We start from the raw sequence: 22,867 nt of genomic DNA on the forward strand, positions 1-22,867 counted from the left end.
TATATTTCTTTAAATATCTCAACAGGAGACAGTAAAATCTAGGCGACTTCAAGAAGACATGTACTCAGCCAATGAGAACCAGGAGAGGGACCTTGTGCTCTGGGGATAAAACACTGATTGTAACTGCTCTGGATCTGCGGACCCCCAGGCTCCGGATCTTGCAAGACTGTTATTAAAGTCTCACTTTTTTTTTTCCTTTCTGTACTTGATGTCTCCTTGCCCATTCTTTGGGGTTGGGCAGGTCAGCTTGTTTCTCACAAGACCCAGGCATTTGTTACAAAGTATACTTCTAAGTTACATTTCAGTTTATGTTCTAATTTAGTTTGCAATTTACTGCCTAGGGATTCAAGGTAGGGAGGCAACCTCCTGCCAAATGTAAATGTAATAGTGCTAAGAAAACTTTTGTTTGCAAGAAGAGAATTACTCACAATAGCCAAAAGGTGGAAACAACCAAAGTGTCTAGATATATGGACATAATGGAATATTTTTTTTGGCCACAGAAAAGTGAAGTACTGATAATGGTGCAATTTGGGTGAACCTTGGAAACATCATGCCAAGTGAATGAAGCCAGATGCAAGCCATATGGTTCCATTCATAGGAAATAGAGAACAGAAAAGCCCATAGAGAGAAAGCAGATCAGCGGTTGTTAGAGCAGGCGGTTGGGGAGTGGGGAACTAGACAGAGGTGTGACTGCACACTAGTATGACTGTACTAAATGTCATGGAATTGTTCAATTACCATGGTTAATTAGGCTCAGTGGCACGTGTCTATGATCTCAGCGACTCTGGAGGCTGAGGCAGGAAAATCGCAAGTTGGAGGTCAGTCTGGGCAATTTAGTGAGGTTCTGTCTCAAGAAATAAAAAGGGCTGGGAGTGTAGCTCAGTGGCGAGCACCCCTGGGTTCAATCCCCAGTACCAAATAAATATACAAAGTGGTTCATTATGTTATGTGTATTTCGCCTCCATAAAAAAGATAAAATGTAAACATTTATACTTATGTGAAACACTGATATTTAGGATTTGCTTCAAAATAACGTGGGCGGGTGAGGGTGAGAATGCAAAGAGTTACCAGGGTTTGCAGAGGCAAATGAGTCCGAAGTGGACAAAAGCACAACCGGGAGCCACAGCAATCCAGCCTAGAGGACCGCGCTGGTGCTTGCGCGCGTTGGTGGAAACCAGGGGCTGCCGGGGCAGGTAGCCCCGACGCCACTCCTCCCGCCTGGGGGGTCAGAGGCCGCTCCTGCGCACGGGCTCTCCCACTTCGCCACCAGAGCCCACCTGGCCACACCTGCTGGGATCCTGGGGTCCGGCGGAGAGCTCAGCGGCGCACTCGAGGCCACACCCCGGGGCGGGGCCCGCAGACTTCCTGGCGTCCGCCCTGCGGCGGCGGGTGTCGCACGACCGGTCACCGCTTCCCGCGGAGTGCGGGCGCCGAGTGGGGGCCGCGCCATGGCTGCCGCCCAGCCCAAGGTCCCTGTGGGAGCGGCCGCGGCCCGGCGCCTGGCCCGGGGCTGCTGGTCCGCGTTCTGGGACTACGAGACGCCCAAGGTGATCGTGGTGAGGAACCGGCGCCTGGGGGTCGTGTACCGCACGGTGCAGCTGCTCATCCTGCTCTACTTCGTGTGGTGCGCGGGCCGGGCCGGGCCGGGAAGGGGCGTGGGTCGGGTCGGGAGCTCTGGGTCAGGGGCGGGCTGCAGCAGGCTCCAGCCCCGCCCAGGCCGCCTAGGACCGGTGCTGCCCTGCCCGCAGGTATGTATTCATCGTGCAGAAGAGCTACCAGGACAGCGAGACAGGACCCGAGAGCTCCATCATTACCAAGGTCAAGGGCATCACCACCTCGGAGCACAAAGTGTGGGACGTGGAGGAGTATGTGAAGCCCCCCGAGGTGCGCCCTGCGCCCCTAGCCCCCGCGCCCCCACAGTACAGGCACAGCAATCTGTCTAGACCACTGCCTCCTCTTTTTGCAAACAGGGGGGCAGCATATTCAGCATCATCACCAGGATCGAGGTCACACCCTTCCAGACCCTGGGCATCTGCCCAGAGGTGAGGCCACTGGTTGTTTTGGGGATTGCATTAATTAATGTATTAATTACATTAATTTACATTCTCCAGTCCTGGGGAACTCTAAACCACCTGCAGGGTTTTGGTCTCTGACTCTGGGGTCTCCATCCTAGAGCATAAGGGTCCACAATGCCACCTGCCATTCGGACAACGACTGTGTGGCTGGGGAGCTGGACATGCTGGGCAACGGTCAGTGTGCACCAGGGAGGGCAGTGGGGAAGCAGGGCAGAGCTGCCTCCCATAGGCAGCTTAGCCAGCCTCTGCTCCATAGGACTTCGAACTGGCAGATGCGTACCCTATTACCACGGGGCCTCCAAGACCTGCGAGGTGTCCGGTTGGTGCCCAGTGGAGGATGGGGCCTCTGTCAGGTGTGCAGTGCCCAGCTCCTTTCTCCTCTCTGACCTGAGTCCAGATGGGTGGAGGAGGGCAGGAGTAGTGGCGTAGGAGGGTGGAAGGGGGATTCTGGGACCGGTGACTAAACCTGTCTGTGCCTCCTCAGCCAATTTCTGGGTTCAATGGCTCCCAATTTCACCATCCTCATCAAGAACAGCATCCACTACCCCAAATTCCAGTTCTCCAAGTAAGAGCCAGCAGGGCATATGATTGACGGGACCACTGTGGAGGGGCTGCTGCCTGGGGGCACAGGCCTCTCTGCCTTCTGCTGCTTCTCAGGGGCAACATCGCAGACCGTAAGGATGACTACCTCAAACACTGCACTTTCGACTACGTCTCCGACCCTTACTGTCCCATCTTCAAGCTGGGCTTCATTGTGGAGCAGGCAGGGGAGAACTTCACAGAGCTTGCACACAGGGTGAGGGTGGTGGGACGGCAAGGCTGGGCAGCGTCTGCCACTCAGGAGGACATCCCTCCTGTCTGGACCAGCCCTGGCTGCATTTGGGAAGGAGAGGCTTGACTGGCTGACCCACCTGTGCATGTGTCTGCTCAGTTATTGACACCAGCCCACATGGCCTCTAAGGCTAGGTGTTCACCTGCACCCTGTATGCTGGCCTGGAGCTGCTGGGCCACAAGGGTTCCCTGCCATCCCCCATTCCCCCAACAGGGTGGTGTCATTGGGGCCATTATTAACTGGGACTGTGACCTGGACCTGTCTGCGTCGGAATGTAACCCCAAGTACTCCTTCCGGAGGCTGGACCCCAAGCACGTTCCTGCCTCCTCAGGCTACAACTTCAGGTACCTGTGCTCGGGACATCTGGGCCCAGGAGATGGACAGTGCCTTTGCCCTGGCCCTCCAGCAGTGGCCCCAGAGAGGAAGGGTGTGCAGGCAGCCTGGACAGCGTCTGGCTCATTCCACCCTAGGTTTGCCAAGTATTACAAGATAAATGGCACTACCACCCGCACACTCATCAAAGCCTACGGAATCCGCATCGATGTCATTGTGCACGGACAGGTACACACCCCCCTGGGGCTGGCCAGTCCTGGGTGCCTGAGCTGACTTGGTCCCCAGCCCTCCCATGAGCCCCACTCCTGCTCCAAGGGCTGTTTGGTCTAAAAGCAAGATACTCCCCAGGCAGGGAAGTTCAGCCTGATTCCCACCATCATTAACCTGGCTACTGCTCTGACCTCCATCGGGGTGGTAAGGAGCCCACCTGGGGGCTGGGTGGGGGGTGGGTGGTCTGCAGGCCCTTATTCTCTGGTCTCTGCTGATCTCAGGGATCCTTCCTGTGCGACTGGATCTTGCTGACATTCATGAACAAAAACAAGGTCTACAGTCATAAGAAATTCGACAAGGTGTGTACACCACGCCAGTCCACCAGTAGCTGGCCTGTGACCCTTGCCCTTGCTTTGGGTCAGGCCCCTCCTCCACCCAGGCACTGCTCCCAGGCCCAGCCACCCAGCCCTCTGTCAGGCCAGGAGGGCCAGCAAGGGGCCAAGCTAGGCCCGGCTGTCTGGCCCCCACGGCCTTGCCCTGTCTCTTCCCTGTCTGAGCAGATGGATGCCCCGGATCAGCAGGCTGGACTGCCCACCTCTAGGCTGGCTCAGCAGGACTCCAAACCTGCAGACCCCAGAGGCCTGGCCCAACTCTAGTTCCTATCCTCACTGCTGCAGCTTGGGACCCTGCCAGAGCCCAGCTGCTTTGGCAGTACCAAGGACCCACCCACCTCAGTAGCCAAGAGCCCATGAAAGGACTCCATGTAAAGGGGGCCTTACTCTTGTCCTAAGCCTGTCTCCCCACCCTCTCAGGGCCTGCCAACCCCCCTGCCAGTGGACACCCACAGGGCTTGTCACCTTCCTTCCTATTCACCATTCTCTCTCATAGCCTGTTGGGACCTCAAGTCAGAGCTGAGATCTAAGGGGGCTCTGTTCCTGCTCTTGAAGCACACACCTACAATATCATAACCCCAAACTGCCCTTAGAAGCTGCAGCATGCTGAGTCCAATAAACCTGTGCTTGGTGCCTTCTAGCCTTGTTCTCTGGGGGAAAGCCACCAGTCCAGGAGTATAGATAGTACCTGGTCAAGGGGCTCTGCTGGCTCACTGCCCACGGCCTGGGTTATCTCCCCTGCAACCAGCCTAGGTACAGAGGGCACAGGCAGAGCCACTGCTGGGGAACAGCAATGTGGTGATGGACTGAGCCCAGGAGCTGGCACTAGGGATGTTGGGGCCAGAGGATAATCTGGTTACTGCATCCTCAAGGGTGCTGTGTCAGTGTGGTGGCGCTTGCTGGACTGAGACCAGGATGTGACTCTGCGGTGAATGTCTAGAGAGTGGCAAGGCGCTGTGCAGAATGCCCATGGCAGATGGTACCCCACCCCATAGACCAGTACACCAGGTCTCAGGGTGGTATGTCCTTCCAAGGCCAAAGAGCTGGGAAGACCTTTGTCAGTGCCTGAGTCTAGATGGGCCTTGGTCCCAGCTCCTGAGTCCTTACACCTGGTGGTCTTTTTAAGTAGTGGAACACTGGCTCCCAGCACTCATGCAACTCCAGCCTCCATGGGTCACCAAACACCTGTGACATCCTCGTATTTGGCTCACAAGATGTCTGCTCTAGTTTTAGAGAAACTGGCCTTTCCACTGGGTCCCTGGCTGCAGCTCAGGAACCAGGGCCCGAGGCTCAGGTTTCTTGTCTCAGTTGTGCCCAGCTAGCCTGTCCTGCTGTACCCAACTGTCCCTCCCCCATCTTCCCCAGCTTCACTTCCAGGAAGCCTAGTTAGCTGCCCCGCCTCCTCTCCCTCGCCCTAATTTGATTTGATCCCCACTCAGGAGGTCTCAGCACAGCTCGGCTCAGTCCACATTCCAAGCCAGCAGGACCAGGCGGGCATCGGATTTCTCCCCAAAGGCAGCCTGAGCTCTCAGGGTTCAAACGGCCTGGGGAGAGAAGCTCAGCCCTCCACCCTTCCAGAGACCTCCACCTTTTTGTACAAAAGTGTGGAAAAGGCACAGCTGAGTGACAGCAGGAGGAACTTTAGGGAGGGTCTGGAGTGAACTGCCACTTGGCCCCAGGGCACCCACCCCTCTGCCAGGCCTGAGTCCTGGGGGGTTGCAGGTTTATGTTTTATTTAACACTTGTCTACTGCCTTGATAAAGTGGCCTGGGCCTGTGCAAGAAAAGGCCACACTTGGCTTAGAGGAAGATGCGCAGCAAGTCCAGGGGGTGGGTACCTGGCAGAGTGGGAGGGCAAGTCCTGTTGTACAGGTGGACCAGCCTCAGCGCACGCAGGGAGCCTCTGCACCTGCACCTGGGGTACAGCCCTCAGAATATGCCAGGTCACAGGCCAGGTCACTCCTGGGAGTGTGGGCGGGTCCCTGAAGCTGCCCTGGGACTGCTTTTTTCCTCTTCTTCTCTCATCCTCCCTTCACAAAGAGCCTAAATCTTGCATGTGAGAAAGTACTTTTCCGACTTCCAGGCTGAAACAGAATGTTAAGGAGGTCCCTAAAAAAACCACATACCTAGAGCCCTTCCTTGTGGGTTCTCAGGCCTTGCTCACCAACCTACAGGTCTACCAGGACCCTCCCCTCCTGATTCTGGCAGACAAAGAGAAGCAAAAGCCTGGCCCTCACAGGCATTTGTTTTCCACTGAACAAGTAAGACTCCTGTCCACCTCATTGGCAGGTGCAGAAAGCAACAGAGGCTTCAAAGTGTGTTTATTGGCAGAAATGACCCCTCAGGACCCAAGAGGCTTCTTGCCTGAAGACCTGTCTCAGAAGGGGGCCTGCAGCAATGTGGAGGACAGGGTCATTCCCCGCTCCAGCTTGTTCACGCCACCTCTGCACTCCCTGGCATGTTCTTGGTGGTCTACCCCATTCCCTGGACGGTCTGCTTTTCCAAGAGACTGGAAGTCAGGTGGTCAGTGGGACATCACGGGGAGCAGAGGGTGCCTGTAAGGATGCGGTGTCTAGGGCTGGGGCTTGCTAGTGGTCTGGCTGAGGGCTTTTTTGCAGCAGCCACTCCAGGGTCTCCTTGAGGTGTGGCATGCTGTAGTGCTGGGCAATGTTCCGGAAGATGCCAACCTGCTCCATGAAGACCTGTAAGACAAGACACAGTGACACCTGGTCCTACCAGGGAAAGGAGCCGAGGATTGAGCAGGCAACTGCGCCCACCTGAGTGCGGATTGTGAGGGTGAAGTCCCCGGCACAGCTGCAGTACACTGGCATGTGGGTCTCCTTCACACCGTGGCACTTCAGGCAGACCTGAAAAGAGGCAGCAGCCTGTCCCCATGCCAGACCCACCAGCAGCTCTGTCCTTGCTGTTGAGAGGACATAAGCTTCACCTCCCTGCTGCTCGCAACTCAGATCTGTTATAAATGACACCAAAATCTCGTCGGCTCCTTCCCACATCACTGGCCCTGCTGCAGGCACCTGGCTGTAGACACCAAGTCCTGGGGCTTCCTCTGTCCATGCCAGCTGTCAACCAGGCCTGTCTCTGGGAGGACCCAGTGCTGGCTGCAGGTGCTGTGGAAGCCCCTGCTCCTGATGCTCTCTTGAGCAGCCTTTGCTGCACCCACACCCCCTCCTGGAAGGGCAGGGCCAACAGATGTCAATAGAACGTTGTCACTTGGACTCAGGGGCAGGGACTGACTGCTGGGGTGGTTCCCCAAGGTTACAAGGGTGACCTATGCATAGGTCAGCTTCCCGCAGTGCCAAGTTTGTGTCCAGAAACTCCTGTGCTGACCACAGGGAGCTCACCAGGTCCTGCAGGGTGAAGGCCATCAGCTTTCTCTGCAGGGCTTCGACCAGGGCCATCTCGATGGCAGCTGAGTCATAGGTGGCCTGACAGTTGGGGCAGAGCCACTGAGGCAGGACAGCTCCATCCTAGGACAGCAGGGTAAGGGGTGAGGGCCTGAGTGGTGGCCACAGCCCCATGGGCCACAGCATGTCTGCAGCCTCCACCACAAAGCTGGGGGAAGAGGCTGGAGGGAGAAGCGCCGGGGGGAGGCACTCATCACCTGTGGGGCCCCCACCTTTGGACAACCTCTGGCATAAACAGCTCAAGAGGAGCCTGTAGCTGACCTGTGGGAGCCAGCAGGCAGCAGGGTGGACAGCAGGATGGCAGGACCATGGCCTCAGCTTTGTCTGCCCCATACCCAAACCAGCCCACCTGGGAGAAGGAGGAATCTTTGCACAGATCCAAGTCCCGGCAGAAGTTGCAGTTGTGGCAGATCACCTCGGGGAGCACATAGGAGCGGCAGGGGTCTCGGAACTGGGCCTCCTCGGAGAACTCACCAACCTCTACCAGGCGAAGCAGGTCTCGGTTCAGCTTGTTCACCTGATTGGTGATGTTTGTATCCAAAGATAGCACCTGTGGAGGACACACCGTCAGGAAGCAGCTCCTAGGGAGTCTTGCTGCGGGAGATACGGGAGCCCTCTTTTTTTTGGTGAGGCAGGAGGTATACCAGGGATTGCACTCAGGGGCACTCAGCCACTGAGCCACACCCTAGCCCTGTTTTGTATTTTACTTAGAGACAGGGTCTCACTGAGTTGCTTAGGGCCTCATTTTTGCTGAAGATGGCTTTGAACTTGCGATCCTCCTGCATTAGTCTCCCGAGTTGCTGGGATCACAGGTGTGGGCCACCGTGCCCGGCGACACTGGAGCCCTCATCAGCATGGCTTCACGGTGTCAACCCATCCCTCCCTATGGTGACAGTCCTCCACAGGAAATGTAAGATTCCCTGTGACCCACCAGATGTCTTAAGAAGCAATGCTGGATCCACACACCACCTTCCAGCAGGCAAAGGGGGCTGCAACTCGTCCTGGAAGGCCACCTCGCCTTGATATCCAAGCCAGAGACACAAAACCAGTGGCCCTGGAATAACTGGGGACCCTCTGTGGACTAGGAACCCAGGCCTACAACAGGTATGTTGCAGGATGGTGAGCTCGGATGGGTGCAGTGGGGTACACCTCGATTCCAGCCCCTCCTGGGGCTCAGGCAAGAGTGCAGGCTGCAGGGAAGTGGTAGTGCACTTGCCTGGCATGGGAGGCCCGGGCTTCCTCCCCAGAGCCACAAAAAAGAAAGAAACTGAACAACACACACCTCAGCTCGGACCACTGTAGAATCCTGAACTGTAAGACTTGGAGAAGAAAACAGCAGGAAACCTTTGTGTCTTTAAAGCAAAAATTCCTCACTCACGACACAAGAGGCACAACTCATATCTGACAAGGGATTTGTGTCCAGAACATACAAAGAACTCTCAAGAACAGGAAAAACCAGGGGCAAGGGCTGAGGCTGAGGGGCAGAGGCCTTGGCAGCACTTAAGGACTCAATCCCTAGCACTGAAAAAAACAAAACAAAAAGGTGTCAGCCACTCAAAAAAACAAAACAAAACCCAAGAGATCTGGATTCTTCACCAAAGACATGGACAGCCAACGGGCCCATAAAAAATGTGCTCCCCATCAGCAGTTGCTAGGGAAGTACAAATCAAAACCACAGCGAATCCCACTGCATGTCCACCTGAACAGCTGGGATTCAAAAACCACTACCACCAGGCTTTGGAGAGGGTGAAAGAGTGGAACTCCAGCCATGCATCAAGGAGCACACGCTACTTGAGTAAACAGCCTGGTACTTTCTTTCCATGCCAAACATACTTTCACACAGCCCAGCAATTCTTCTCCTGGGTTGTTACCCAGGATAAATGAGATTTACGTTCACACAAAAGCCATAGGTGTTTCATGGCTGCTTAGTTGTTAATTACCACAAAGGGACAGCAACCCAATGTCCTTGCCCCAGAGCTATGAGCAGCCAAGGGAAGGCCACTCTGACATACCAGGGGGGTCCCACTTCACTGCAGAGTCAAGGAAGCCAGACCCCCAGGCTATAGGGCTCCACCTATTCAGCATCTGGGAGGGACAGTCAGGGATCCAGGGTGGGGTGGCTGGTGCCAAGGGGGAGTATTTTGGGGGTGACAGTTTTGTACCACAACGGTGGGTGTCACCACCCTACCCACCAGGAACACGTCCACACCTGCACCCCACAAGAGTGCACCCACTGTGATGTTAAAACACCATCTCCGACTGGCTGTCAGGGCTGGGGAGGGCACAGGGAGGGCTAGAGCACTCCACCTCTGGATCCTGGCAGCGGGTGCATGGACACAAGCCTCGTTACCCCACCCATGTGCACGACTCAGTTGACATAAAACACCTACCTGAAGGTGAGCTGTGGATGGAACCCGAGCTGGAAATCTTCCCTCCCCATGGCTAGACCACGAGCAGTCTGTGCCCTCCCGGGACCCCCTGCCTTCCCCGCTAGGCAGGCTCCCATGCCACCTAATAGGTCTCTGAGCTCAGCTTCTCCTGGTTGAGCCAACTGGTGGCCGGTGGCCCAGAAGCTCCCTGTCCCAGTGCCTGCTTCCACCTCGCCTGTGACTTCCACCCACTCACCCACCCCTGGCTCCTCAGGGCCTCTGTCCTCACGGGCAGCACCTGTGCACTGGCCTGCTCCATGGGCTCAGGCCACACGAGGGCAGGGCCCCAGCGCCCTGGCTGCCTGAGCCCAGAGGCCTCTGCAGCCCCTGACCTTGCACACATATTTGATGAACTCCAGAGCAGGGTTGTTGAGCACCAAGTGGGAGCCAGGGAGGACAGGGAACATCTCTGAGGGCTCTGTGGAGCTCCGAGAGCCTGTGACTTTCTTCTGAATCTTCTGAGTGATGGTGAAGAAGCTCTGAGTGAGCTCGTTTGCAACATAATCCTGAGAGAAGGTGATCATTCCTGGGAAGAGAAGAGGGCTCACCCTGATACTGGGCACCTCCCATGCCCACCCAGACCATCCGAGGCACACAGCACTAGATCGCTGTGGCAAGGAACTCACCAGGGAGGGCTCCGGCTGCCCCTTCAGCCTCCTGGGAGAACTGGCTGGCCCCCCTCCTCCTCACAGGGGTGGTGCCCGGGCCACTGCGTCTCAGCTGCTCCTTCATGCTGTGGTACACAGCCACGATGTACGCTGCAGAGAGGCAGGCACACTGCGGCTCAGAGGGGGGCTGTCCCAGACTAGGGGCCTGTGTCCGGTCAGGCCGACCACCAGGCAGACGTGGCCACACTGCTGGTGATGCCTTTATCTGCTGCCCTCAGAAGAGTTGAGAGAGTTAATTAGAGAAATGGACTGACGGAGAGCAGTGTGTAGCCAGTCTGACGCCCAGCCCTCCTGCTAGAGGGTGAGACAGACAGGGGCTCCCACAATGAGGCTGACCTGTGTCGGCACACTCCTCTGGAACTCCCAGGCCCATGCTCTGGGACATTTCAAGAGACAACTTGGAGAACAGACTCAAAGAGCAGCAAACAAAACATAAACACGAGGCCAAAACCATTTCTGCCACCACAGGTGTGAGGGCTACCTGCTGACCTTTTAACCTGCCGTGCTTGTCACTAAGTGCTGTTTTGACAAGTGCCCTGAACTACAGGGTGTGCTTGGTTCACATGCCCAGCTGCTCATCAGCCTCACCCTCAGCCCAGCCAAGGCACAGGGCTTCCTGCAACAGTAGGGAGGCCTGAAGGCTAGCAATGGGCAGCTGACTTGGATGTGCTGGGGTTCTTTTGACCATTGTGTGCACATGCACAAGTGTTCTGAGGAAATGAATGCAGCCGCGTTACATGAAACAGATCTCGGCAGCAGGAAAACCCTCCATGACACATGGTTGGGGGTGGGTCTTGGCAGGCAGTGGCCTGGAGGAAGACAGCCCTTCCTGCCCCTGGAGTGGCTCCACGTAGACCTGGCTTTCCACCCTTGGCCCACGCTCCGGCTCACCCGAAACGATCATGAGGAAGTAGCTCTGGCAGGAAGCTGCCTGTGGCAGAAACTGTAAAATGTTCCAGTTGTTCTCCAGGAGGTCCTCTACCTCGGACTCCTCCACACTTTCCTCCTGCTCCTCCTCATCTTCTTGCTCATCCTCTGCTTCCTCTCCTTTCTGGGGCTCTTGCTGGAACAGAGACAACCCCTGTGTGCCTACTGCAGCAGCAGCAGGCAGTGATGAGATTCAGTGGTACCAAGGCGTGGGAGAGAGGCCTCTTCCAGCCTGGGTGTCCAGATCCCTGTGCCCAAGTCAGGTTCTGCAGGGCTCCAGAACCAGTGTAGCAGGCCTGGTGAAGGTGATTGCAGTTCTCTCAGAGGATCTGCTGCAAAATTATTAAATTCCCACTTCCCAAGAGGGAAGAATTAACCAGGGCTTCCTAGCATGCAGTTCCCTTCTCTTGAGTCCAAGGATCTTCCATAGCCAGGTGGGTGGCATAAGCCTCAGGCCAGAGGACCACCTGCCTGAGCCCAGGGGCTAAAGACCAGTCTGTGCAACACAGCGAGACCCTATTTCATAAAAAAGAAACTTTTCTTGGAATGGCACCTGATTCCATGCAAGACCGGCTACAAAGTTCCCCAAGTGTGGTCCTGCCTTCCCACCACAGTGCATTAGCTTCTGTGTACAGACACTAACAGATGTCCACTCCTGTGCTCGGCTCTCCTCCTACTCTCTGAACCCCAGCAGGCTTTGTCCTAACCCTGCTGAAGTCTTCAGGAAGGCTGGTGTGCAGAGCAGCCTTGCCCATCTCCTCCTTCCCAAGGCCCCAGCTCCTGGCATGTGCTCCCTGCTGGTGGCTCCCTCTTGGTCCTCTAAGAGGAACCCAGGGAGGACACAGGCCTGTTTTCTCAACCCACCTCCAGCTGTCCCCTGGGCACTCCAGTACCAGCTGAATGCGTGTCTCAGCCTCACACATGACATCTGTCCCACCTAACAAGACCCCTTCCCCACACTGCTTCTGGCAGCCAGTTCTGCACACCTGGGCACCGACACACACACACCCTGCTGCCTCTCGGCCCCGCCCAGATCCCACCCAAGTCCTTCCCACCTTCTAGGCCAACCCAGTGCTCCCCTGCACTGACCCTAACCGGGGTCTACCCTTGGTCCTCCCATCTCTGTCCTCCTCCATCACTCATCCATGTGACCAGCCCCACCAGGTCTCTGGATGCATCTGCAACTACCACCCCCCCCCTCGCCGGCCTCCCTGCCCAGAGCAGCACACGGACTGTGTGCATCTTCCAGAACCCCACTTCCATGTCACACCTTCAGGGCCACCCTACAGCAAACTCCTTGCTCTTTCTGGATTGAGGCAGCACTCTGTGTTTCCTTCTCATGGAAGCCAATGAGGGTGGGCACAAGGAGGCCCCAGACAGGCAGCACTCACCACTGGGGCAAATACAGCTAGGGTCGTTTCCCAGTCATGCCCAGCTCTCTCACCTGTCCACAGTGAATTCCAGATGGCACTTTTCCTTTGATTCCACCATAATTAGATGGATCCATCCACAGAAGGAATTCCCAGCATCGTGAGAAGGAAATGGTCAGGGAATGGAAGAGCTCTTTAGAATGGATGCTGCAGAGAACCAGGGAGAAGCTGCATGTGAAACCAACGGCGTCCCTCTCCTCCACTTCCTGTCTTTCCCTTCCTAGTATCTGCTCACCCTTCTCTTACTTAAAGAGAGCTTGGGATGATGCAGATTACTCAGACTTCCTGGGGATGGCAGCCAGCAGGACTGAGACTGCCCTGGGAGGGTGGTACCTGAACTGGGGCTGAGGGAGACTGGCTATGCTGTCTGCTGGGGGTCTCCCGGGGGCCAGCCTGCCTTGTACCCTCGTGACTATGGGTGACTGGAAGGGCTGCAAGTTTCCTTCATTCCCAGCACCCTCAGCCAAGTTGACTGACCCATGGCTCTGTCTCCGATGGGGAGAAACAGTGGAGGAACCCTAAGTGAAGTATTTACACGTAGCCAGACAACCCAGACACTGCTCCTCCAGGACCTTGGCACTTGTCCTGGCTGCTCTCAGAACAAGGGGAGAATGGCGGCAGCTTCTCGACGTGGCCCAACCCAGCTACTTCAGTGCTGGGCCTCCTGGAGTTGAGCCACAGCCCCCAGTGTCTCAGCCACCCCCCCCCGCCCTGCCCACCGTAGGCATATAGCACGACACTGGCAGACTGAAAGCTGGCTTGGACCCCTAGGCCATGTGGAAGGACAGGCAGCAGGTCTGCAGAGCCGTGTGTATGTGTCGAAGTGGGTGACCTCACCCCTGCCGCCCAGGACTGGTACTGAGGAGTGATGAGACTTGACGGCAGAGTGGATCCACCCAGGGTTTCTGCCTACTCTGATCTTTCTGTGTTTAGGGAAGTGCTCCATTCCTGGTCCATGTGAACGCACCCAAAAGTGTGAGCTTCAGTTATAAACCAGAGCCTTTGGGCTACAGGGGCCTTGGGAGTGCGGCTCGGTGCAAGAGCCATTGCTGCCCCAAGCTAGAGCTGCAGCAGCTAAAGGCCGATACGACCCATTCACAAGCCACAGCATGTTCAGTGCCACACCTGTGCCTGACACCCAGTGGGCTATGAGGTGTCCTCTAGTCACCATGCTGTGTGTCACGGATGCTGGCCCTTCAGCAGAGCCACAGCAGGCTGCAGTAGCAGGACGCCTCTCCACCCACCTGTTGGTGATATACTTCACGTAGGCAATGGCGTCCTCAATGCGGCGCTTTCTGGTACAGAGAATGATTCGGTTGAAGTTGGCATAGACGACTGATGACCCCAGGCGCTGGAACTCAGCCACGAGCCTGTGGGACAAGTCCAGTCAACGGCAAGGAGGGGCCCAGTGCCCTGGACCCAGCACTGTGGAGAAGCCCGGGAGCCCAGCCCCAGGGAAGGCCTCCCAGCTGCACTGGAGCCTCATAGGCCCTGCTGTGCTGCCCAGACTGTCCTGAATCCCATACGGATGGGACTGCAGACACAGGCAGTATCTGGCAGCAGTTTCTGCATGGTAAGAAAATATGACAGAGGCAAAGGATAACACACACCAACCTCCCCAAAAGGAAAAACAGGAAAAAATTTGCAAGCTCTTATGGAAAGATGGCTATTTTTTTAAACATAGAGAATTTATTTTTGCCCCCTGTACTGAGGATTGAGCCCAGGGACTCTCCACCACTGAGCTACACCTCAGCCTTTTATATTTTCTTTTGAGACAGGGTCTCAACTAAACTTATGAGGTTGGCCTTGAACATGCCATCCTGCTGCCTCATCCTCCTGAGTAATTGGGATTACAGGCATGTATCACTATTCTCAGCTTCATTCCATTTTTTAATATTTTTTTTAGTTGAATATGGACACAATACTTTTGTTTTACTAATTTATTTATTTTATGTGGTGCTGGGGATGGAACCTAGTGCCTCACATGTGCAAGGGCAAGCACTCTACCACTGAGCCACAATCCCAGCCTCTCATTCCATTTTTTAAAAAAATATTTATTTTTATTTAGTTTTTGGTGGACACAACATCTTTGTTTGTATGTGGTGTTGAGGATCAAACCCGGGCCGCATGCATGCCAGGTGAGCATGCTACCGCTTGAGCCATATCCCCAGCCCCTCATTCCATTTTTAATAAGAGAAAAACCCAACAAAACTACAGGAAAATGAGTAAAGAACATGAAGAGAAAGTTCAACTTCATTCATAATTGGGATGGTACAGTAAGACAACATCGAAACAGCACTCTCATTCCTTGATGCCGGCAAATCCCCAGCTGTGACAGCAAGGAGCAGGGGCACGGTACCCTTAATCACGAGCCTGCATAGAGGGCTCTTGGCAATACCAACCACCCAGACATAATGCCCATTGAAGCTGCAACAGCAGGACCTCCACAGATGCCGCTGCTGCTCACGCTCAGAGCCTTTCGTGACTTAGTACTCCTAGCAGCGTGAAGCAGGACAATCTAAAGGTCCACTGGTATGGTACCTCCACATGCAGCCCTCCTAGGGGCATGGGCATTCACCATAGCAAGGTGGACACATAGTGCAGACAGGCTGCAGGGCACCTCCTGGCCTGGCCGCTCCACCGCTGTGTGCCCTGGCCTGGGTGAGTACTCACTGCAGGAAGAGCTTCTTCATCATGTTGTGGAGTGTCCGGTGCAGGGCGGGGTCATGCAGCAGAGAGCTTGAGGACTGTAGCCAGCGGTAGAAGTGCACCACCTGGTTGTCGGCGTAGACGTTGTGGTACTGCATGATCTCCTTTACCCAGCCCACGACCATGCTCTTGAGGATCCTGGAAGACAGGCACAGGAAGGTGTGCTACCACCCCTCACCAGCTCTGACCCCCAGTGTCCAGACCACACCGTGGGCCCTGAGCTCCCTCTGCCTGTCCCACTGCACAGCGTCACCTCCTCCACACATTAAATGCTGCCGCCACTAGAGATGTGAGCATTGCTCACCTCTCAACACAGCACCTCACCTGCTGGGAACTTCGGGGGGGGGGGGAGTTTGCCTGTAACAGGCTGTCATGGTCACAGAGTTCATTCATAGAACCTTCCCTGCCCACTGCCACAGTGATGGTCTCTGCCATCTGGAACTGATCTCATCTGCCTCTCAGGCTGAACCACTTGTGTCCTTTGCAGCCAAGACACTGTTCCCAGCCCCTCCTCCTCTCCCTACCTCGCCCCATCCCAGCGAATCCCTCTTTCTGTGGGGAGGCCCCAGAGTAACAGCTGAGGCACACAATCTGGAATCAGGTTCCTCTTGAGTGCAAACCCTCACACTCAGTTGCACCAAGAATGGCCACAACTGTGGCCACCCTGACCTCAGTTTCCCTCTCCATGATGGGCAACTGTACCACTCTGCAAGCTGCTGGGGCCTGAGGAAGAACATGACCCCCCCCCACACACACACACAGAAGTGCCCCTTGGCACACAATGCACATCACCAGGACCACAGCTGATCAAGCCCCTGACAGCCAACAGTGACCATAACAACTCACCAGGCTAAGTGCCTGGGGATTCTCACACACATGCCTCAGTCAGCTGAGAAGCAGCCATGTGAGAAGGGTTTTTGGGCCAAATGCCTTTGGCCACAGGAAGGCGGGAGGGAGTTCAAGGACTTGTCATGATAACCAGGCAGGACACGTGCATGGGCCACGGGGACACTGAAACGGTTGCATGAGACTGGGAAAAGAGAAGCCCCAGGGGCACTGCCTTAGGCCTCTCCACTGTTCTACAGGAGATGAGCATACAGCAAGGAGGCACCTGAAGGTGCTGGAGCAGAGGGCTGTCTCGTCGTAGCTGGCTGGAGCATTAGAGGCCTGATTGCCTGTGACCATGTCCTCCAGTGAGGCCTGCTGGATCACGTCAAAGCTGATGCCCATGCTGCCGGCCCCCTCCATGTCGTTCACGTGGTGGGACTGGAGGATGGTGTTAACAGCCAGGTTCTGGATGTCCAGCTCCACACACACTGCAGAGGAGACATTGCTGTCCATGCACCCTGGCCACCTCTAGCACTATCTCCTGGACCCAGACCCAGCCACTGATACTGCCAGGACAGTCAGCACTGCCCAGTATATTCAGGTGTGGCATGTACCCCCTGACCTCCAGCAGAACTGCAGGGCCATCAGTTTCTGGCCTTTACTCTGGGACACCCTCTGTGGCCTCAGCTCTTGGCAGGCAGCTGGGCACTGAGTCTGGCTGCCCAGAGCACATGGTGAGATGGCAGGACAGCCCGCCTCCGCCCCACTCACCGGTGGAGTAGCAACCAGGACTGTTAATCTCCACAGTGGCACGGTCCTCGAATTCCATGACGAGGCGGTTGTCGTCAGCCTCCTTCCCACCCAGGTCGGGACGGGCTGTGGGGGACAGCCAGAGCAGGTGGTTGTGACGCTGCAGGTGGCGGGCAAAGAAAAGGTCGGAGCCAAAGGTGGAGATGTCCTCTGGCAGATTCCCAACGGGAATGTGGAAGTACCTGTGTGGAGGCGCATGGTCAGCCCAGGCAGCACCGGGGACCACTTGCCTGCCACGGTAGCAGCCTGGCCCTGGCTGCTGGCCTCTGGGCTCACCTGCTCATCTCGAAGGCCTGTGACAGGCAGGTGTCCAGGTGGAGGTAGTGCCGGATCATGCGGCGGGCTCCGTGCCGCTGCCAGTCTAGGACTCCATAGCTGATCTTGTCGACCACGCGCACAGGCACCAGCGGGAACTCCTCCAGCACAGGGATCTCACTGGCTAGCTTCTGCAGTTCCCAGCTGGACTGCACTGCAATGAGGGTGGGTCCCCGGCGTTCCTCCTGTGTTGGGCAGAAGAAAAAAAGGCCTGGTAGATAGAGTCTCAGAGCAGTGGTCTCTCACAGCAGGACTCTAACCTCCCTTACCTTGTAGGCCAGGAGGAAGCGCTGGATGGCCCTGCAGATGGTCTTCAAGTCAGTTTCAGCACGAACTTCAAAGGTATGTCTGGGGGGTGGCAGGAGCTCGGGGCCCACCTTCTCTAGCAGAAGGCTGTGCTCCGCTGAGTACAGGGTGCTGAGGCTGGGCATCTGGTTGCTGCGCACCTGGAGAAGAGTAGCCGTGTGAGCCCCTTCCTGATGGATAGAGCAGGGGCCCTGCCAACCCACCGGGTCAAGGACTCACCGTGTCCAACACAAACACAGATGCTCTGCGCTGTGAGGGGATGAAGAGCCCAAAGAGTGCCTTGTGGCCCTGTGTGTGGTGGTACAGGTAGATGTGGCGGATGCTGCCTGCAGAAGGAAGTGCACGTCACGGTAGGTGTGCAGGAGGTGTATGGGTGGCAGGGCAGGAGGCATAAGCCGTACCTGGTTCCAGGTAGCTGAATTGGGCCAGAGAACGCATCTCAAGGTGATCTAGGGTGAAGGTCTCGGCTTCCCAGCCCGAGAGGTGTCGCACCAGCTGTCTGTTGACCACACACACACAGCCCAGCTGCACCAGCGCCCGGAACAACAATGGCACCTGGAAGAGTGGGCAGATAGGCCGGTGAGGCTGATGGGGGCTCTTGCACCCTTGGCTCACCCTGGGTTACCCACAGGCTCCTCTAACAGGCCTGCTGAGACCCACCTTCCCAGGACAGTCTATTGTCACTGCTGTCCCTGGTCCAGGCCCAGCTGGACCCATACCGGGTTCAGCAGGGTGTGGCTGGGAGAGTTACCTGAGTCTCGTAGACACCCTCGATGTCCGGCGCTGACAGCTCAGTGTTGATCTCGTTGATGTGTTCTTGGTACATGTCCTCAGGCACTGAATACTCATAGAGATTGTAGACCATGTTGGAACGAGGAAGAATGCGGTTCACCTGGTGACAACACAGTGGTGGTCTTGTCATGGCCTCCAAGGGGCATGTCGATGGAATCCTAGAACTTCCTGTGCCTACAGTGGTCAGCCTGCCTTCCCAAGTGTCACAACTACAAGATCTGAATGTAACTTAGAAAAGCGACCTGTGGCCTCTGAAAGTAGAGAGGCACTCACAGACTGAGGTATTGTATCACCCTAAAGCAAAGGGGGCAGTAAGGCACCACATCCCTGAATGCCCCCCTCTGTTCCCCAGAACCCAGCCACGTTAAGGGAGCAGTGGGAGCAGGCCCAGGCTGGCAGGTCCAGAAACGTGCCATCTTGGTGGGCGCTCGCTGTCTCTGCGCACAATGCTGGGAGCTGGGCGGAACGGTCTTATCTGGGGAAAGCTCCTTTACTACACTGGCACCAGGACAACTGCTCCTTAGGATGTTGGTCAGATAAGCCAACTAAAGCTAAAGCTGCTAGTGTCCCTGCATCTGCTATCCACCTATAAAACCCCTGAGTGGGGAGGGGCATGGAGCAGAGGGCACTGTGAAAAGCACAGGGTCGCTCCTCTAGCTGGATACCTCTGGGCAAAGCCCCACCAGGGAGAGGAGGTGCTGTCACCAGGAGCTCTGCTCGGAGCAGTCCTGATCTCTCATGAGCTTTCCCCAGTAAACTGAACGTCTCTCCTGCTGTCTCCAGGGACTTTCCTTGGCCTGTCTGAAACCTGGCCCACCGCCCTGGCACACCTGGGCAGAGATCAGACAAGTGTCAATACCAGTCTTGGGGGGGGCCTAGTTTATTGTCCTCTGATCTCTCCTGAGCTCAATAGGAGGGTGCAAGTAGCAAACATTGAGAGAAACCATGTTTTCCTAGCCAGAGACCCGGAAAGGAGCTTCTGTGTAGGGGAACCCTAGAGAGAAGAAAGCTGGACCCTAATTCTGCACAGGGACCAGCATGTCTGACAAGCTCACCCTGAACTCTGCATGGTCAGACAGACCAGGCAGGTCAGCAAAGGCTGCCAACACTGAAGGCTTCCACAAAGAGGGTCAGACAGAATCTGGGGTCTGAAACTAACTGGGTGGCTTCCTCAACATTCTCTAAAGGGTTCTTTTAAATGCCCAAAGTCAGCTGGGTACGGTGGTGTAGGCCTCTGATCCCAGGCACTCAGAGGCCGAGACAGGGAGATTCCAAGTTCCAGGCCAGCCTGGGCAACTCAGCATGACTCTGTCTCAAATCAAAATGAAAAGGGCTGGGGTGTAGCTCAGTGGTAGAGAACTGGGGTGGCCTTATTCATAAGGCTCCGGGTTCCACCCTCAGTCCTGCAAAGCAACGCCTGAAGCCTCAATAGCACTTGTAAAACGTCCAACCAAGAACACATGGATGGCTCTCCAGGGAGGAGAGAGCCAGGAAGGTCGGCCCTGGGATGACCCTGACCTGTGACCAACAGTGCCTGTGCAGCAGCTATAGTTACTTCCCACCAGGCACAGGCCAACAGCCTCACCTGGATGAACAGAGGACTGAAAAGGGAGAAAGAATCGACTTGAAAACCAGCCTCTGAACACAGCAATCTATAGGGGTTCAGCAGCAGCCCCAAGAGGGAGAAAACTGTCAGCACCCAAGGACGAGTTGGCAGAAACCATCCACCTGAAAGCAGACCCCTTCACAACAGATCAGTCACGCTCTACCCTCTCCAGAAGCAGAAGGCTGCCTCACAAGGGTGGGGAAAGAAAAGATGACAGGGAAGCAGAGGTCGTCCTCGGCAAGACCATGAACAGTCCCTGGCTTCCCTGGGGCAATCCCTGTGGGGGCTCACCTAAGGGAGAGAAGGAACCTGCATGATCCACTGTGAGGACGCAGGAATGGTGACACCAATGGCCAGGGGCAGATCCCAGAGAAGGGCAGAGAAGACAGCACAAGGGAACGCAGGGTGACGGGACCCTTCTTCACCTCGACTCTACACACACTAGGAAACTAGAAAACTTCATCAAGAAGACTGCTCTACTGCATTTAAATTGTAAGAGAGCCTGGAAAAATAAACATCTCTCCTCCTTCCTCAGAACTGGGAAAAGTGAAGCAGTTTGATGGAAGGGACGTCCCCATCTCATCTGCATATTCTCGACACCTATACGAACATGCTGTGTGTGGTTTAAGAAATAAAGCTCTTCAGAGGCCCAATGTACCCTGACAGACTCCACAGACACAGGCCTAAGGCTACCACTGAGGCTCTACCTGGGGGCAGTCCAGCTGTCCACGGCCAGGCAAGCAGCAGAGGCTGTCCCTGAGCATGCGGCGTGGGCCATGACACCTTAGGAACAGCAAGTCCTAGTACTGGTCTGGATGATTTCCCCAGCACAGCACTAAGTTCATTGTAATTAAATCAAAATGGAAACAAAAAACAAAACAAAACAAAGCAACTACTCCCCTTAAAATTAACAAGGAAAACAGATTAATAAAAGGTAAATATATCTAGCTTGTCTTAAAAAGATGACCTGGGAACCACTTGAAGGGATCCTGCTGGTCCAACAGGGTGATGTGGGTCTCAAGGAGGCAATGACTGTCCTGTTGTGGAAATGCCTCTTAGATACAAAGTTCCAGCAGGTCTACACATCTATAGCAGGGGTGCGTCCTCAGACCTGGCTGCACAGGGTGGAGGCACTTGGCCTGGGCAGTGGCGTGGGTGAGGCAGGCAGACTCTTGTCAAAACCAGCAAGACCATGTGTTTAAGTCCCACTGAACTGTAATCACACCTCATGGATTTACTGGGTGTCAGGGAGATCTGACTAAGTGATCTTATAATATTAAACAACACGTATTCCCAAGTCCACAGTAATACATGTATTTTTTTAGTACTGGGGACTGAACAAAGGGGTGCTCTACAGCTGGGCCACATCCCCAGACCTTTTTAAAATTTATTTTGAGACAGGGTCTCCCCAGGTTGCCCTCAAGCTTCCGATCCTCCTGCCTTAGTCTCCTGAGTTGCTGGATCATAGGCGAGCACCACACCATAGTGATGCTTTAAAAGGACACAAAGTAAAAATCCATTCATTCTTTTTTTTTTTTAAAGAGAGAGTGAGAGTGAGTGAGAGAGAGAGAGAGAGAGAGAGAGAGAGAGAGAATTTTTTAATATTTATTTTTTTTTAGTTCTCGGCGGACACAACATCTTTGTATGTGGTGCTGAGGATCAAACCCGGGCCGCAAGCATGCCAGGCAAGTGCGCTACCACTTGGGCCACATCCCCAGCCCCTCCATTCATTCTTTTCTTGGAAATTTAATATAATCTAAGGGAAGATGATATGCATTTATCTTGCTTTTTAAGAAAGAAACAGATTCATGTCTGATCTGGGACTGGCTCAGTTGCAGGGCACACACAGTATACTCAGGCCAGGGATTCAATTCCCAACACCACCAAAGACCAAACCAAACTGTAATTCATCTCTAACTGGTACACACTAAGTTCCTGTCTGAACACAGAAGGGCAGGACTAGAAGTCCTTTCCTGGAGTCCAGATGGGACCAGGGTCCAGGTGAGCATCTTCAGTGGCTCTGGAAAGAGGCTGAGGACAGGTATGCATCTCTCTAGATGAGTCGTGTCACAAAGGAAGCGAGTTTCTGCTAGTGAGGATTCTCCTGCATGGCCGTGCTGCGCTTCTCTGGAGGGCTGAGGGAATCCCCCTGTACCATCTATCCCTGTGGTCCTGAGAACCTCTCCCCACTTTCTAGGTGCACATTTCACCAAATTGACTGGATGGGCCTAGGCTTTGCCTTCTCCAGCTACAAATGTTCACAACTCAGCTGCTCACCTGGGTGCCACTTGCTACATAGGTCACAGTATCCAACTAAGAAATACAACAGGACAACCTCAGAGAGCACAGTGGGTCAAGTGGAGCTTCATCTGAGACAGCAGTAAGAGCTGACAAGGACATGCTACCTAGGTGACATTCCCAGAAGCATCCTAAGAGGAAGAGTCTCAGCAAAAAAGACCATGTATTGCAGGGCTCCATTTGCAAGGAATGTCCAGACAGGCAAACCTACACACAGGGCTAGGAGGAGAACCCTGGGCAGGAGGGTACAGGCTGCCTTTCAGGATGATGAAAACATCTTAAAATCAGAAGTGGCTCTAGTGGCAGTGCTGTGAATTCACTAAAGCCACAAAATAGTACATTCTTTAAATGGATGAACTGCACAGTGTGTAAATTTATACCTCAAAAAAGCTACTTACAGCAGCAGTGTCTACAGAAAGTCTGTACCCTTTATCAAGTCTACCAGTGCACACACTTCACAGCCAAGGACAGTGACAGTAGCAG

At 55.1% G+C, this 22,867-nt stretch overlaps 2 protein-coding genes across 7 annotated transcripts in view; one reads left to right on the top strand and one right to left on the bottom strand.

Moving 5' to 3' along the window:
- Window positions 1–1,278: 1,278 nt before the first annotated feature.
- P2rx2 (purinergic receptor P2X 2) lies at window positions 1,279–4,477 on the top strand. 3 transcript variants are annotated; one of them, XM_021733942.3, is made up of 12 exons: window positions 1,285–1,624; window positions 1,749–1,884; window positions 1,971–2,042; window positions 2,174–2,249; window positions 2,332–2,428; window positions 2,560–2,640; window positions 2,733–2,871; window positions 3,121–3,251; window positions 3,378–3,468; window positions 3,589–3,654; window positions 3,732–3,809; window positions 4,011–4,477. In XM_021733942.3, the coding sequence occupies exons 1-12, from the start codon at window positions 1,449–1,451 to the stop codon at window positions 4,104–4,106; spliced, it is 1,239 nt and encodes a 412-aa protein (XP_021589617.2). In that variant the 5' UTR covers window positions 1,285–1,448; the 3' UTR covers window positions 4,107–4,477. The 3 variants fall into 3 exon arrangements, with proteins under 3 accessions (XP_077895601.1, XP_021589617.2, XP_077895600.1); XM_078039474.1 differs by having other exon boundaries at window positions 1,289–1,624; window positions 3,732–4,477; XM_078039475.1 differs by lacking the exons at window positions 1,971–2,042; window positions 2,174–2,249 and having other exon boundaries at window positions 1,279–1,556; window positions 3,732–4,477.
- A 1,668-nt stretch (window positions 4,478–6,145) lies between these two features.
- The window catches only part of Pole (DNA polymerase epsilon, catalytic subunit), a 47,641-nt gene continuing 30,919 nt past the window's right edge, over window positions 6,146–22,867 (bottom strand). For 2 of the 4 annotated variants that reach the window (XM_005336349.5, XM_078039468.1), the window contains 17 exons: window positions 18,440–18,580; window positions 18,090–18,243; window positions 17,908–18,014; window positions 17,652–17,828; window positions 17,344–17,567; window positions 17,029–17,249; window positions 16,541–16,745; window positions 15,394–15,567; window positions 13,965–14,090; window positions 12,735–12,867; window positions 11,255–11,426; window positions 10,322–10,453; window positions 10,028–10,221; window positions 7,616–7,816; window positions 7,204–7,329; window positions 6,619–6,708; window positions 6,146–6,543 (listed from right to left, as the gene is read on the bottom strand). In XM_005336349.5, coding sequence (XP_005336406.2) covers window positions 6,430–6,543; window positions 6,619–6,708; window positions 7,204–7,329; window positions 7,616–7,816; window positions 10,028–10,221; window positions 10,322–10,453; window positions 11,255–11,426; window positions 12,735–12,867; window positions 13,965–14,090; window positions 15,394–15,567; window positions 16,541–16,745; window positions 17,029–17,249; window positions 17,344–17,567; window positions 17,652–17,828; window positions 17,908–18,014; window positions 18,090–18,243; window positions 18,440–18,580 — 2,691 coding nt within the window. In that variant the 3' untranslated portion in view covers window positions 6,146–6,429. The other 2 variants (XR_013434928.1, XM_078039467.1) reach the window with 2 other exon arrangements.

The sequence above is a fragment of the Ictidomys tridecemlineatus genome, chromosome 2 (assembly GCF_052094955.1).
Source record: "Ictidomys tridecemlineatus isolate mIctTri1 chromosome 2, mIctTri1.hap1, whole genome shotgun sequence".
Classification (NCBI taxonomy): domain Eukaryota; kingdom Metazoa; phylum Chordata; class Mammalia; order Rodentia; family Sciuridae; genus Ictidomys; species Ictidomys tridecemlineatus.